This window comes from Sceloporus undulatus, chromosome 1 (genome assembly GCF_019175285.1).
Source record: "Sceloporus undulatus isolate JIND9_A2432 ecotype Alabama chromosome 1, SceUnd_v1.1, whole genome shotgun sequence".
In the NCBI taxonomy this organism is placed as follows: domain Eukaryota; kingdom Metazoa; phylum Chordata; class Lepidosauria; order Squamata; family Phrynosomatidae; genus Sceloporus; species Sceloporus undulatus.
Window position 1 is genome coordinate 353,956,394 of NC_056522.1, and position 12,910 is coordinate 353,969,303.

General features: G+C 39.6%; 1 protein-coding gene across 2 annotated transcripts in view; it reads right to left on the reverse strand.

Annotated features, from left to right (window-relative positions):
- Positions 1-12,910, reverse strand: part of ASB2 (ankyrin repeat and SOCS box containing 2) — a 50,400-nt gene that overhangs the window by 24,354 nt on the left and 13,136 nt on the right. Inside the window, exons 3-6 of one of the 2 annotated variants that reach the window (XM_042440440.1) lie at positions 8,873-8,977; positions 3,281-3,447; positions 1,953-2,108; positions 377-622 (exon numbers count right to left, since the gene is read on the reverse strand). In XM_042440440.1, coding sequence (XP_042296374.1) covers positions 377-622; positions 1,953-2,108; positions 3,281-3,447; positions 8,873-8,977 — 674 coding nt within the window. The remainder of the gene's footprint in view (positions 1-376; positions 623-1,952; positions 2,109-3,280; positions 3,448-8,872; positions 8,978-12,910) is intronic. The other variant, XM_042440450.1, reaches the window with a different exon arrangement.

Here is a 12,910-nt window from a genome sequence, read left to right on the forward strand (position 1 = left end):
AGGGGTTGGTGCTTCTTTTAGATGCTCCCAGGGTGGACTAAGCTCTCACCTTTTGCTACACTACTCAGAGAACAGAATTGTTCCTTTTTGATAGGAGTTCAAGTACAGTACTTATATTGACCCATAGATAAATTGATTTTTTTAAATTAAAATGTATAGACTTATAAATGAGCACATACAGTAATTTCCACTTTTTCAGTTAGGCTGTTCCATATGAGTCTAACAACTGGATTTAGGCTTCTGTTTCCTGAAAATTACTGTAAACCTTTGACTTTTCCTTCTGAAAGACTTCCTGATAGTGCCAGTAAGAACTAGCCCTCAATTCAGAACTAACAAAGTCATAGCACATGAAATGCAAGTTTTTAGTTCTACTTACCACACTTGGCAAGGTATCGCAAAGCTTCTAAGTGACCGCTCTCAGCTGCCACAAATAAAGAAGTGATTCCATAACAATTTGTAGCATCAATCTTGGCACCTCCTTTGATCAAGAGTTCTGTTATGTCTAAATCATTTCGAGCAACAGCTTCATGGAGAGCAGTCCATCCCCGATTGCAACGGTGATTTGCGTCAGCATTGTACTGCAACAGCACCTGTACGGCTTCAGCATTTTTGCGTTCACAGGCTGTCATTACAAAAGAAGGTTAGTTTATAAATCTGTATTTTAAAAATGTATTTAATTTGGAACAATTAGCAATAGCAATAGCAACAGCATTTTACATTTCTATACCACTTCACAGTGAACTCAGTACTCTCTAAGCGGTTTACCATCTGCAAGCCAATTGCCCCATCAAGCTGGGTACTCATTTTACTGACCTACGAAAGGTCAACCTGGAGCCCTGCAGGATCAAACTCACAATGCTGTGGCTTCAGTACCAACATTTAACCACTGTGCCACCAGGGCTCTGATACTAGTGAATATATTTGTTCTCAGATCTGCTAAACATAGAAGGAACCATGTTGTAGCTGCCTAACAAAAAAAATGTATTAAACAAAGATAGCAGCTTCTCAGGAAAAAGAGATGGCATCCCTAATTTATTAATAAATAATAATAATAATAATAATAATAATAATAATTCAATAACTATGGGTAGAATTCTGTTGTTTAATCCCAGCTAGAGAAGACCTATTGAGTCAGAGGCTGCATGTTAAGACAACAGAAACGTAAATCCTATTGATTCAATGGTTCTATTCTAGTCAAGATTAACAACAAAATTTGTGCCTGTGTTACTTACAGGGACATAGCCAGGATTTTGGGAAGGGGGGGGGTCCAGACTAAGTGCCACCATTATAATGGGGCTTGGGTGCGGCGGTGCAGCGCCATGCACCATTAATTGTATCTAATGGAAGGGGGGTCCGGACCCCACAGACCCCCCCACCTTGACAACGCCCCTGTTATTTAAGTGCTCAAAGACCTTGTCAGTTTTGGTTTCTCCCACATTCATTTTTTAAAAAAATCTCAAGTGCTTTCCATTTTGAACATGAAGACATTTCTGATTTTTTTAAAATACTGTACTTATAAAAGAACTAATATGACCATTCTCCCCCATTGCCATCAATCTGCTATTGTTAAAGTCTATGCACTTCAGTGCATGTTTCTGCTATACACATCATGCCTAGCATAACCATTGTGGCAAACAAATTTATTATTTTGGAAACATTACAATTCATAAAAAGTACTATAGAAGCCATACAACCAGAAAAAAAGATGAGAAACCCAATAATACATGCAAGAGAGGGGAAAGTGATAAAAGACAAAGAAAGAAGAATAAAGCCATCATTACTATTAAAGCAACAAGATATCCCTTTGTACCATCTTATCTGAGAACAAACATAACATCATGACAAAACTATACCATCATTTTTTTCTGTTTGATTTTTAACACCTTTGTCTGTTGAATAAGCCAGTGGAGCTTTGAAAGCTTGCATCATTTATTTTGCATCATGTCACTAACCTTTATAAAGTGGTGTCTCCCTCGCTTTATTTGCAATATCAGGTTCTGCTCCTGCCTGAAGCAATGCACGCACACAATCAATATTTCCTCTGTTTGTTGCTAAGAAGAGTGCTGTTTCTTCCTGAAGGGTACGCTGATCAATTGTCCCAGGATAAGCTATTGAAAAGACATGGAGTTAAATGTAGCAAGGCATGTAAAGCTTATGCATAATTTGGGTGAGTCTAAATGCCCTCAAGGTTCCTATGAGGATTTGTACTACTTTTATGCCCAACAGGACACCACCCTGCAACACTGCCACCACAGACACCTTGTATGAAACCCAGAATGATAGTCATTTCAGAAACCAAAGGTCTATAAAACCAAAACAAAACTTTATTTACAGGAGTTAAACAGCAGATTATTTATACAGGTTGAGTCTTCCCTATCCAGAATCCTGCAATCCAAAATGTCTCAAAATCCAAAACATTTTTCATGGCTGGCTGAGATAATAACACTTTTGCTTTCTGATGGTTTCATGCACACAAACTTTGTTCCATGCACAAATTTATTAAAATATGCATAAATTACATTCAGGCTATGTGTATGAGGTGTATATGAAACATAATTGTTGTGTTTAAAGTTGGGTCTCCTATCCAAGATACTTCATTGTATACATTATATGCAAATATAGATATTCCAAAATCCAAAATATACAAAATCCCAAACAGTTCTGGTCCCAAGCATTTTGAATAAGAAAGACCCAACCTATATGTAACTTTTGAAATACTACACCTTCTCCTCTCAAGCCAGTCACTTAACCCAAACTCTTTTCTGTCACTTTAATACTCATCTGTCTGTATCAAATCCCTCTCGAGCATCATTTGGGGACAGCATCTTAGTCTTCATCTTTGCAATAGAAGGATCTTAAAGCATGAAACTCTGAATGAAAATTGGGCATGCAAAAATGTTCTGAATAAGAAGCTATGTATATTTCAGAGGAGTTTATCAGACAAGGGGAATTGGAAGTATAATCCGATGGCAATCTGAACGCAATCATGGGGTTTAACGTTATTGCGTGATAGACTGCCACGTGCAAATTCAGGCAATGGCATGCTATTTTCGGGCAATGGGGAGCCAGTTCGAATGCAATGTGTATTCACGTAATTGCACGAAACTAGCGACTTTAAGTGAATGCGTTCTGGCCCCACTTTCTTTTCATTCGAATTTAAGAGAAATTCCTCCTGTTTGATAAACTCCAGAGTGTAATGTGCACTAACAGATTGTCCTGTGCCCAGTGATGGCTTTGTATTTTTATCCTATCTATGGTCAGTTCATTTTATGATACTTGCATTTATGCAGGAATTTCAGGCAACCCTCTTGTCCATAGTAAGCAGCTTCATGTAGAGGCAACCATCCATCTTTGTTAGGCTGTGCAAGGTTTCTTCCTGATTTTATCATATCATCTAGAGCCTTTTCATCTCCTTTCTGGATTGCTGTCACTAGAGGATCTAACACTCTTTAAAACAAAATGGAGAAATGGTCACTTCTTGCAGAATTCTACTGACATTTGCAGCAACATAGCATTATTTGTGTGCGTGATTATGTTACAGGTAATTAAAAATATTAAGAGTGCAGTCTGAAGTTCAGTCTACAATGGTCCAGATGTGGGGGATATTTTTGATTGGAAGACGGGTAGTAGCTTGCAGAGACTTCTTAATACTAGACTATCTAAACAGAGCCTACATCTGAAAAATCAGGCAATAGTCATCTAATCATTTTTGCATGTGGTTTGGTTCAGTTCATCTTTATTAGGGTCATAGACTAGAACATTTGAAACAGGGTAGAAAATTATAGGCGGGGTACAGACCGCCCCTTTGCGGCGGTCCGCCGCCATTTGCTCCACGCGGGAGCCGCAGCATCCAAACCGCGCGGCTCCCGCGCGGAGCAAAAAAGAAGCTCCATTTCGGAGCTTCTTTTTGCGGCGCCTTTATGACGTCGCGAGGCGCCTGGCGCGGACTCGCGACGTCATAGGCGCCGCGACACGTCTGGACGCTGTGCGTCCAGTACGTAAAGATGGCGGCGCCCATGTAGAAGGGGCGCCGCCATCTTGTACGTATAGAATACGTACTAGGGTTAGGGGGGTGCGGAAGCACCGCCCCTTCCTAACCCTAGTACGTATTGTATACGTACTATTTGGCGGTCTGTAAACCGCCATAGAAACCATACAAGAATGCTTTCTATAACAGGGATGCGGATTCATCTGATAAGAGACAAGACAACCACAGTCTGAAACTAAGGTCCAAAACAGACTGCAGAAATAATCCAGTTTGAGACCACTTTATTTGCCATGGCTCAGTGCTAGGGAATCCAGGGAATTTTAGTTTATTGTGGCACCAGGGCTCTCTGACAGAGAAAGCTAAATGTCTCACAAAACTACAGTTCCCAGAATTCATTAGCATTGAACCAGGACAGTTAAAGCAGTCTCAAAATGGACTATTTTACAGTCTGTTTTGGACCTAAAAGTTAAATTGCCCTGCAACAGGCAGAAGGATGTGCCAACCTCACAAAATTGCATTTGTCAAACCATTTATTCTAGACTATTGACCATATTGAACTACTAGTCTCTCTTGAAATGGCAATGAATACAATACGGGTTGAGTCTCCCTTATCTGAAATGCTTTGGACCAAGACTGTTTCGGATTTTTGGGGGATTTCAGAATACCTGTATTTGCATATATTTGTATAATGAGGTATCTTAGAGATGCAATCAAGTCTGAATACAAACTTCATTTATGTTTCATATACAGCTTATACACATAGCCTGATGGAAACAAACAAGTTTTGCTTCATGCATAAAATCTTACAATTTTTATATAAAACAAAGCTTATGTATATTGAGCCATCAGAATGCAAAGGTGTCATTATCTCAGCCACCCATGAAAAAGGTTTTGGTTTTTGGAATATTTCGGTTTTCGGAATTCTGGACAAGGGAGACTCAACCTGTAATGATTGCGGCCTTAGGGCTATAAACAGAGAGCAGACATATTGCATAACAATGTAAGCAAAGCAAATAACAGAACAGGAGTGAAGCAAAAGGACCCAACAAGAAGAAGCAAAGGAAGCCAAAACATAAAACACCAAATGATGAAAACCAAAACTGTGAATTAACCCATTTTTCAAATGACTAAAGCTGGTAATTTAGTAACATTTTGTGGTAATGAATTTTAGCAGTTACATTTTGGTCTGCAATGCCCATGGATGTAAGTCATTACTTTCAGCTGAACAGGAATGGTTGTCTACTCTTATTCAATTACATGCTAGGAGCCCTGGTAGTGCAGTGATTAAATGCCACTACTGCAGCCACTCATTCACAAACCACAGGGTTGTGAGTTCAGTCCCAGCCACAAGCTCAGGGTCGACTCAGCCTTGCATCCTTTTGAGGTCACTAAAATGAGCACCCAGCTTGTTGGGGGCAATTAGCTTAAAGTTGTAAACCACTGAGAGACTGTTTAGTGTGGTATGAAGCAGTATATAAATGAAACTGCTATTGCTATTGTGCTGCTCAATGGGAGAGGAGGAGGAGGAGGTATCACCATGTTGGCTGCGTCCTGCTGGGATTACTTTGTGATGTCTTTGCGTTTTTCCCCCAGAGGCTGCATCCCCACTGCAGAAATAATCCAGTTTGACACCACTTCAGCCGCCATGGCTCAATACTATGGAATTCTGGGAATTGTCGTTTACTGTGACACCAGAGCTCTCTGACAGAGAAGGTTAAATGTTTGGTTTTTTTTAAAAAAAATAACACCTTACAGTTCCTAGAATTCCATAGCACTGAGCCATAGCAGTTAAAGTGGTGTCAAACTGGATTATTTCTACAGTGAGGAAGCAGCCAAAAGGCTTGTCATTCCAGTAACCAGGCAGCACAACTTTAATGGTAAATTGTTAATGAATAACTCATTGCATTACCTTTCAGACTGCAGTGACAGTAATCATTTCTTGGGTGATCAGAGTAATGAATAAAGTAACTGCTTCCTTTTAAAAAGTGACATTCTAAGCTCTGATGACAACAGATTTACAGAATTGCTATGTGTCTATGCAAATCCTATGCTGGATTTAATCCCCTCTCCACTACCATTCCCTTTTCCTTGTGTGTTGTGTCTTGTTTAGATTGTAAGTTTAAGGGCAGGGAACTGTCAAATTAATGATTTGCAAACCGTTCTGACATCCTTTGTGATTGAACAGTGGGGTATAAATATGCTAAAGAAATAATCTGAAATGAAATCCTATCTTATATTGACTTATTTGGGAACAAGCTACATGGAGCTCAGTTCTGAGCAAACATTCAAAGAATCGGGATGTTCATATTATATTTACCATTTTTTAAAAAATGTTTTCTATTGCTGGTTTGATTACCAGTTCTGAATTTTTTTCAGACAGAAGCCATCATTCTGTTAGGGACATACATGTTTCTTCTATGCATTCAGATGTAGTTTTTTTGGGGGGGATTAATATTCCCTTCCTCCCTCCACAGCACCCAAAGCCACCTCCCCAACTTACTGAAAAGCCCCTGAAGCCCTCCTTCCACAGTGATTCTGGGCTTCCTCAATGAGCAAGCAGCATTGGAGTAGCATCTGGCTAGGTCCCCATTACGAGACATGAAATGATGACACCAGCACCAACATCTGCCAAGGTCCTCCAAGGGTCTCACCACTGCTGTAAATAATTTTCGGTCTGGCTATGGAGGCATACACTAAGGCTACTCCAATACTGTTTGCTACATGTAAAGCACAGAATTGCTGTGAAGGGTGGTTTCAGGGGCTTTGCAGGAAATCAGGGGAACGGAACAGGAGGGGAGGGTATATGATCAGGGTAGCATGCATCCAAATATGTACACTACATTGCAGGGATGTTGGTTTGTAGCCTTATAGTGCTTATCACCTGTCTATCAAATATTCCATTTTGCTCATCTCATGCACTTTTATTTATTCAGTAATGCCTTTTTTAAATGAAAACATAACTGGAAACAATTAATTCCTAATCTCCCAAACCAGGAATGGGCAATTGGAAAGATATGTTGGTTGCATTGGCCCCTGTGGGTTCCTGAATGGCTACACACTCCCACTGCTGTGCCTTGTGCACCCCCCCCCCCCCCCCCCCCCCATTTTTTGGGGGGACAAAAAATTTTACCTTAAATGGCCAACAGCTTTCCCAAGCCTTGGGTGTGTGAGACAGTGTATGTAGGTGTTATTAGCCATTTAGGCACATTTTCAGACAGTCTTACTGGTAGATGTATAGTCTGCTATATTAAAGCTCCAGATGGTGTGTTTCATTCTTTAGTTTTGGAACAGGCAAGCACCTAATGTTTATTAAGAAAATGTGGTCATTTTAAAATAGTTTGGCCTCGTATTTGGAAGATGATGGAGAAGGATGCTAGATTGAGGGAAGTAATAGTGCCACTCTATTCTGCTTTGATCAGGCCTCACCTGGAATATTCTGTCAATTTCTGGACACCACAGCTCAAGAAGGATGTGGACAAGCTGGAGGATGGTCAGAGGAGGACAACTAAAAATGGTGAAAGGTCTGGAATGAGGAGCAACTTAGGGAGCTGGGTATGTTTAACCTGAGGAGGAGAATGTTAAAAGGTGACATGATAGCTTTGTTTAAATATTTGAAGGGATGTAATGTTGAGGATGGAGCAAGCTTGAGACTAGGACACAGAACAATGGATTCAAACTATGGGAAAAGAGATTCCACATCAATATTAAGAAGAACCTCCTCCTGATAAGAACCGTTTGACAGTGGAATACATTGCGTCAGTGTGTGGTAGAGTCTCCTTCTTTGGAGTTTTAAAATGGAGGCTGGATGGGCATCTGTCAGGAGTGCTTTGATTGTGTATTACTGCATGGCAAGGGGTTAGACTGGATGGCCCTTGAGGTCTCTTCCAGCTCTAGGATTCTTTGACTTTATGATGTGGGATGATAAATATACCTATAGTTGGGTTTTGCAATTCTTAACAGCAAGAGGTATAATTTGGCAGTTGTACTGAGCTTGATCTACAACCTGTATTTCATGACAACACTCAGCCTTTAAAATAAATAAATAAATAAATAAATAAATAGGAATACATGTTCTCTGAGGATTTGCTGAATGTCTTTTTGTCATTACCTAGTATGCATAGTCAGCTCATGCAATTTAGGGAGAATAAATTAAGGATTCCAAGAGAATGACAGGAGGCAAGAAAGACCTGGAAGTCGTTTTTTCAGAAGCTAAACATTTTTAGAAATTATTGTAAAATATTTTGGCATTATCAAATTTTATCTTATCCATCAAATTAAACAGTCAAATACATGCTGGAAATAATCTCACCTGTTATTCACATATTAGTGTTTCCATGGTTAACTTAAAACGCATAGTCAATGCCACTCTATGCCACTGTGAATGAACACAGCAATTTCTGTATCCCAATTATCACTAAGACCAAATTCTTCTTGTCTTCTCTGTTTTGATGATCTTAAGCATGTGATTCTCCCATTTTCTTTTTTTAACACACAGACCCAAGGGCAGCACAACTAAAAATAACTACAGAAAGATTTGTTTACTCTTTTCACATGGGAACAGGTCAGTCTAAATAAATCGCTAGACAATCGTCCTGCTTCTGCCTTCAATCATGTCAGTATAATGGGAAGTCCTAAAAGATACACAGATGATTGCATGAAGTTAAGATGGTGATTTCAAGACTATTAGGTAGTACGTTAGGTGAGAAGAATGAGAAGGGCAGACAAGTGAGAGTGAATGTGAAAAGTTAGTAAAGTTGCCCTGAACTAGTTATGTGAAATTCTCATTCCCATCACTCAGGAAAACGTCCAGCTGTAGAGTCAAGGCAAACATACAAGAAATTGACTTTAACAGGAAAGAAGGGAACGTTTGGGAAGGGGACTTACTCTTGTTGGGGTGAGGCAAACAAGGTGCCGTTGTACCTCCGTCTTACCCCTTGAGATGACCCGGAGCTGGAAGCTTGAGTCTGGCCTCTGGACTGTGCAGCATTTCTGAAGTGATGATGGCATGAATGAAATAGTGAGAAATATTCTGAATAAGAAAAACAAGTCATATCTGGATTTCCTTAAGGAGGGATGGAGATGGAGAAAGGATCTGAAGGACAGCCACGGGAAGAACCTGCAGCAGCCCTTCTGGGGTTTAAAACAAAAGGGACTCAGCTTGCTCAAACTCTGGTCTCAGCTGCTCTCTCAATTCAGGATTATTTTTGGCCTTCAGAGGAAGTGTCAGGGGAGTCAAATGACCATATAAGACAACAGGGAGATTAAGCCCACGGCCACCAGACAGAAGGCTGGGAAAGGGGTTGAAGGCATTCTTCACCTCAAGGAGCAGTATTAGTATTGAACAGCTGAGGGGAAAATACCTAGAAAAGATTGGTATGATGAGCAGAGGAGGAAAAGATCATAGGGGATTTGTGATTATTTATTTATGTTAAAAATTTAGCATTAACAAAAAGTTAAAAAGAGAATAAAATCCTCTCTAAAATGGCTTTTCTGTTTTTCATTCCTGTGTGGAAGTTAGCATTTATACCCCAGCTTTGGGCCAAAACTATGACACTTAAGATAGCCAAAAACAGTAAATTTCAAATACAGATACAGAACTAAAATATAAAAAGTATAGAACAAAATTAAAAATTCATCAACAAAAAAAAATCCACTCCCTTCAAAAATAACCCAGATTAGGTTAATCTGAATAAAAAGGTATTTGCCTGCCTGTGAAAGTACACAAGAGTGCTTCTCTTGGCAGCAAATTCCAGGATCAAGAAGCAGCCAGTGAGAAAGTATTGTGATTACCAATGCAAGTTATAAAAAAGAAGAAAAAGAAAGAAATTGGCAATATCCACAAAAATTTGAGGCATAAATGTGTCAACTTTTTAAAGTGCAAACAGTTTTAAGTGGCAACCTTTCTAGCTTTGGTACAGTTGAGGACTCCTGTTTTGAGTATGCATGTGTATGTGCCTTTAAATCACCTGCCAATTTATGGTGATCACAATTTATGGAATTTCATAGGGTTTTCTTAGGCAAGGAATCCTCAGAGGTGATTTTACCAGTTCCTTTGTCTTAAATCTAGCCTACAGCACCTGGTATTTTTTGGCTGACTCCCTCTAAGTACTAATCAGGGCTAAGCCTGCTATTTGGGCCCTATCCCAAACCTATAGATGACCCACAGTATGTTGTATATGGTCAGAAAGTAGCAAATAAATCAAAGGATTATGGAATTTTTAAAGATGGAGGAGCTGCTCATGACCGTGGCCCAAGCAAACCAGAGACACAAACCTTAGAAGAACAAATTGTACAAAATTGGCATATGATAATTCACATATGGGCAATCCACCTTTCATGGGCCACATGCATCCCTTCTCAGCCAATTTATCACCCTCTGCTCAGAAACACAACAATAGGGACAGTTGATCAGCCTATTCTTCATCTGTTCCCAGATCTAATCATGTGGACAACAAAGAAAAGCATGTAATGAGATAATTCTAATTTATTTTAAAAATGTGGCATGTCCATCACCATTGTTTCTATACCTAGTAGCACTTGCAAAAAGTCCTGAAAGTGGGGCAGCTCACTAAGATAAATTTTTAGGTGATATAGGTCCTGTACAGACGAGCCAAAATACAGCTGCTTCGGGTCACTTTGGAAGTATGCTGTTTAAATGAGGCATGCATCCTAAGAGGCCAGAAGCTGCACCAAAGCTGTGTTCCAGTCTTTAGGAGTGAGGTGTGGTTTTGGCGTGGCTTCTGGACTCTTAGGACATATGCATCATTTAAACAGCATACCTCCAAAGTGTCCCAAACCAGCTGTATTATGGCCTGTGTGTACGGGCCCGTTGACTCTCTAGGGAATAATCCTGATGTCTTTGATGTCCCATAAGCCAGGATACATCATTTGCCTGAGGTCTAAAAGCTGCTGCATCTGATGAATTTGGGAGATGATCTCTTTGAGAAGGCAGTAAAGTACCTATAACAGTTCCTTTGTCAATTTGTATTGAGAAAATTGTAAATTTGTATTGAAAAATTGAGAAACAGTTACTTTAGTGCCTCATCAAACTATAAGCTTCAGGATTCCATAGGATGGAACCATGGTGGTTAAAGCTGAATACAGTGCTATGTTTGTGTAGTGTAAATGAGCCCCAGGTGTTAAGAGTTAATGAGCGACTTCAAGAGCAGTCCTTCCTTTACCTTTTTATACTGCATTTGGACGATGTGTGTGTGTGCCTTCAAGTCACCTGTGGTGACTCCATGTGGTCCAAAACACATTGCAGAAATAATCCAGTTTGAGACTGCTTTAACTACCTTGGCTCAATTCTAGAGAATTCTGGGAACTGTAGCTTTGTGAGACATTTAGCCTTCTCTGTCAGAAAGTTCTGGTGCCACAATAAACTACAATTCCCAGGATTCCCTAGCACTGAGCCAGGGCAGTTAAAGCAGTCTCAAAACTGGATTATTTCTGCAGTGTGTTTTGACCTGTGTTGCACAAAGACCAGATCTCCAAACACTGTTATTCCTAGCTTAAAACAAGCCTATGTGCATTAGTGAATAAGGAGGGGAGAAGGCAAATGTGTTCAGAGATCAACACTAGGAAATGTATAACCCCCTGCTATTTATTGTTGTTGTTGTTGTTGTTGTTGTTATAGTCTTAGATACTGCTGTCTGACCCCTTAGGAGAAATATACAGATACCTATATTTCTCTCCTTTTTGAAGTTAAAACAGCTGCTTCAGGACACAATGTGATTTAAATGAAGATAAAATATGGAGGAGAACAGTTAAACACTCTTCTCCCATCATCACTAATACAGTCATATTCAGAGTTTAACAACAATCCATGTGTATTTTGTATAAAATGTAGTTTGTCACTGAAAACTTTGCATTCTGAATTTTTAAAATGCTCTCTAGAACAAAACACAGGAGCAACTTCTCCATAAGTCAAGATCTCTATATATGAAAACTAAATATTAATCACTTGTACAGACTGTGGTGATGGATCTGTATTACAGAAAATCAGGGAAAACAGATTTGAAAGGGAAATGCAACTCTTCAATGAGAAAGTAGGATTTGTCAGCTGATAAAGCCAGCGTCTTGGAAACATTAATTTTAGAACAGTATACAGGAATAGTGTTCCACTGGGTTTTGCAAGTCTTGAAATCACTATCCCCACAACTGCAGAAGAACAGATTAAATGACTTTTGCCACGGTTTAAGTCACCTGTTACTCCCCATTCTGGAAAAGCAAAGTCAGCATAACTAATTTTAATCTGATCACATTTGCTATGGTCAGATATATCCAAGAGGGCCTTCATCCATCCATCTAATTGCTCTCATTATCCAGAATCAACTGATCTTTTTTGTAATTTAACGGTATGCTTATAAAATCACCTCAGGGTATTAGACAGGAACATTTCAAGGGTTTACAGGAATGACTTCATTGTTTGTTATGAAGGCTTGGATCAGCCATATAGCTATTTTTTAAACTTGTTTCTAAACATTGTGCTGAATGTATGTTTTGGCACTGGAACAGAAACTTGGATAATTCTGAATGTTAAGATACATATGCAAAAGAACTATGCTCAGAAGGAGTCTTTGGCCAGGTCCATACAAGACAGAATACTCCAGGAGCAGCCCAGAGTATTCAGACCACAGAGATGCCCCTAATTCTCCTTGTTACCTGAGCATTGGCCAGCTGTTTACATGTGCTGTCTGGTATTTTGTTCTGACCTCATAGGAAGAGATTTGTGCCAGTAGCGCCAGTGCCAAGTGGTATAGTGGGATACCCATGTGAATAGCCACCCAGTTTCACTCTGGATGGCTCTGGATTTTCTGGGAAAATCCAGAGCAAAAATGAGTTTCTAAAATCCATTTTAAGAGTAGTATAACATGGGTTCAGTGCTGAGAGTTCACATCAGAATCAGGGTTTCCCTCCAAC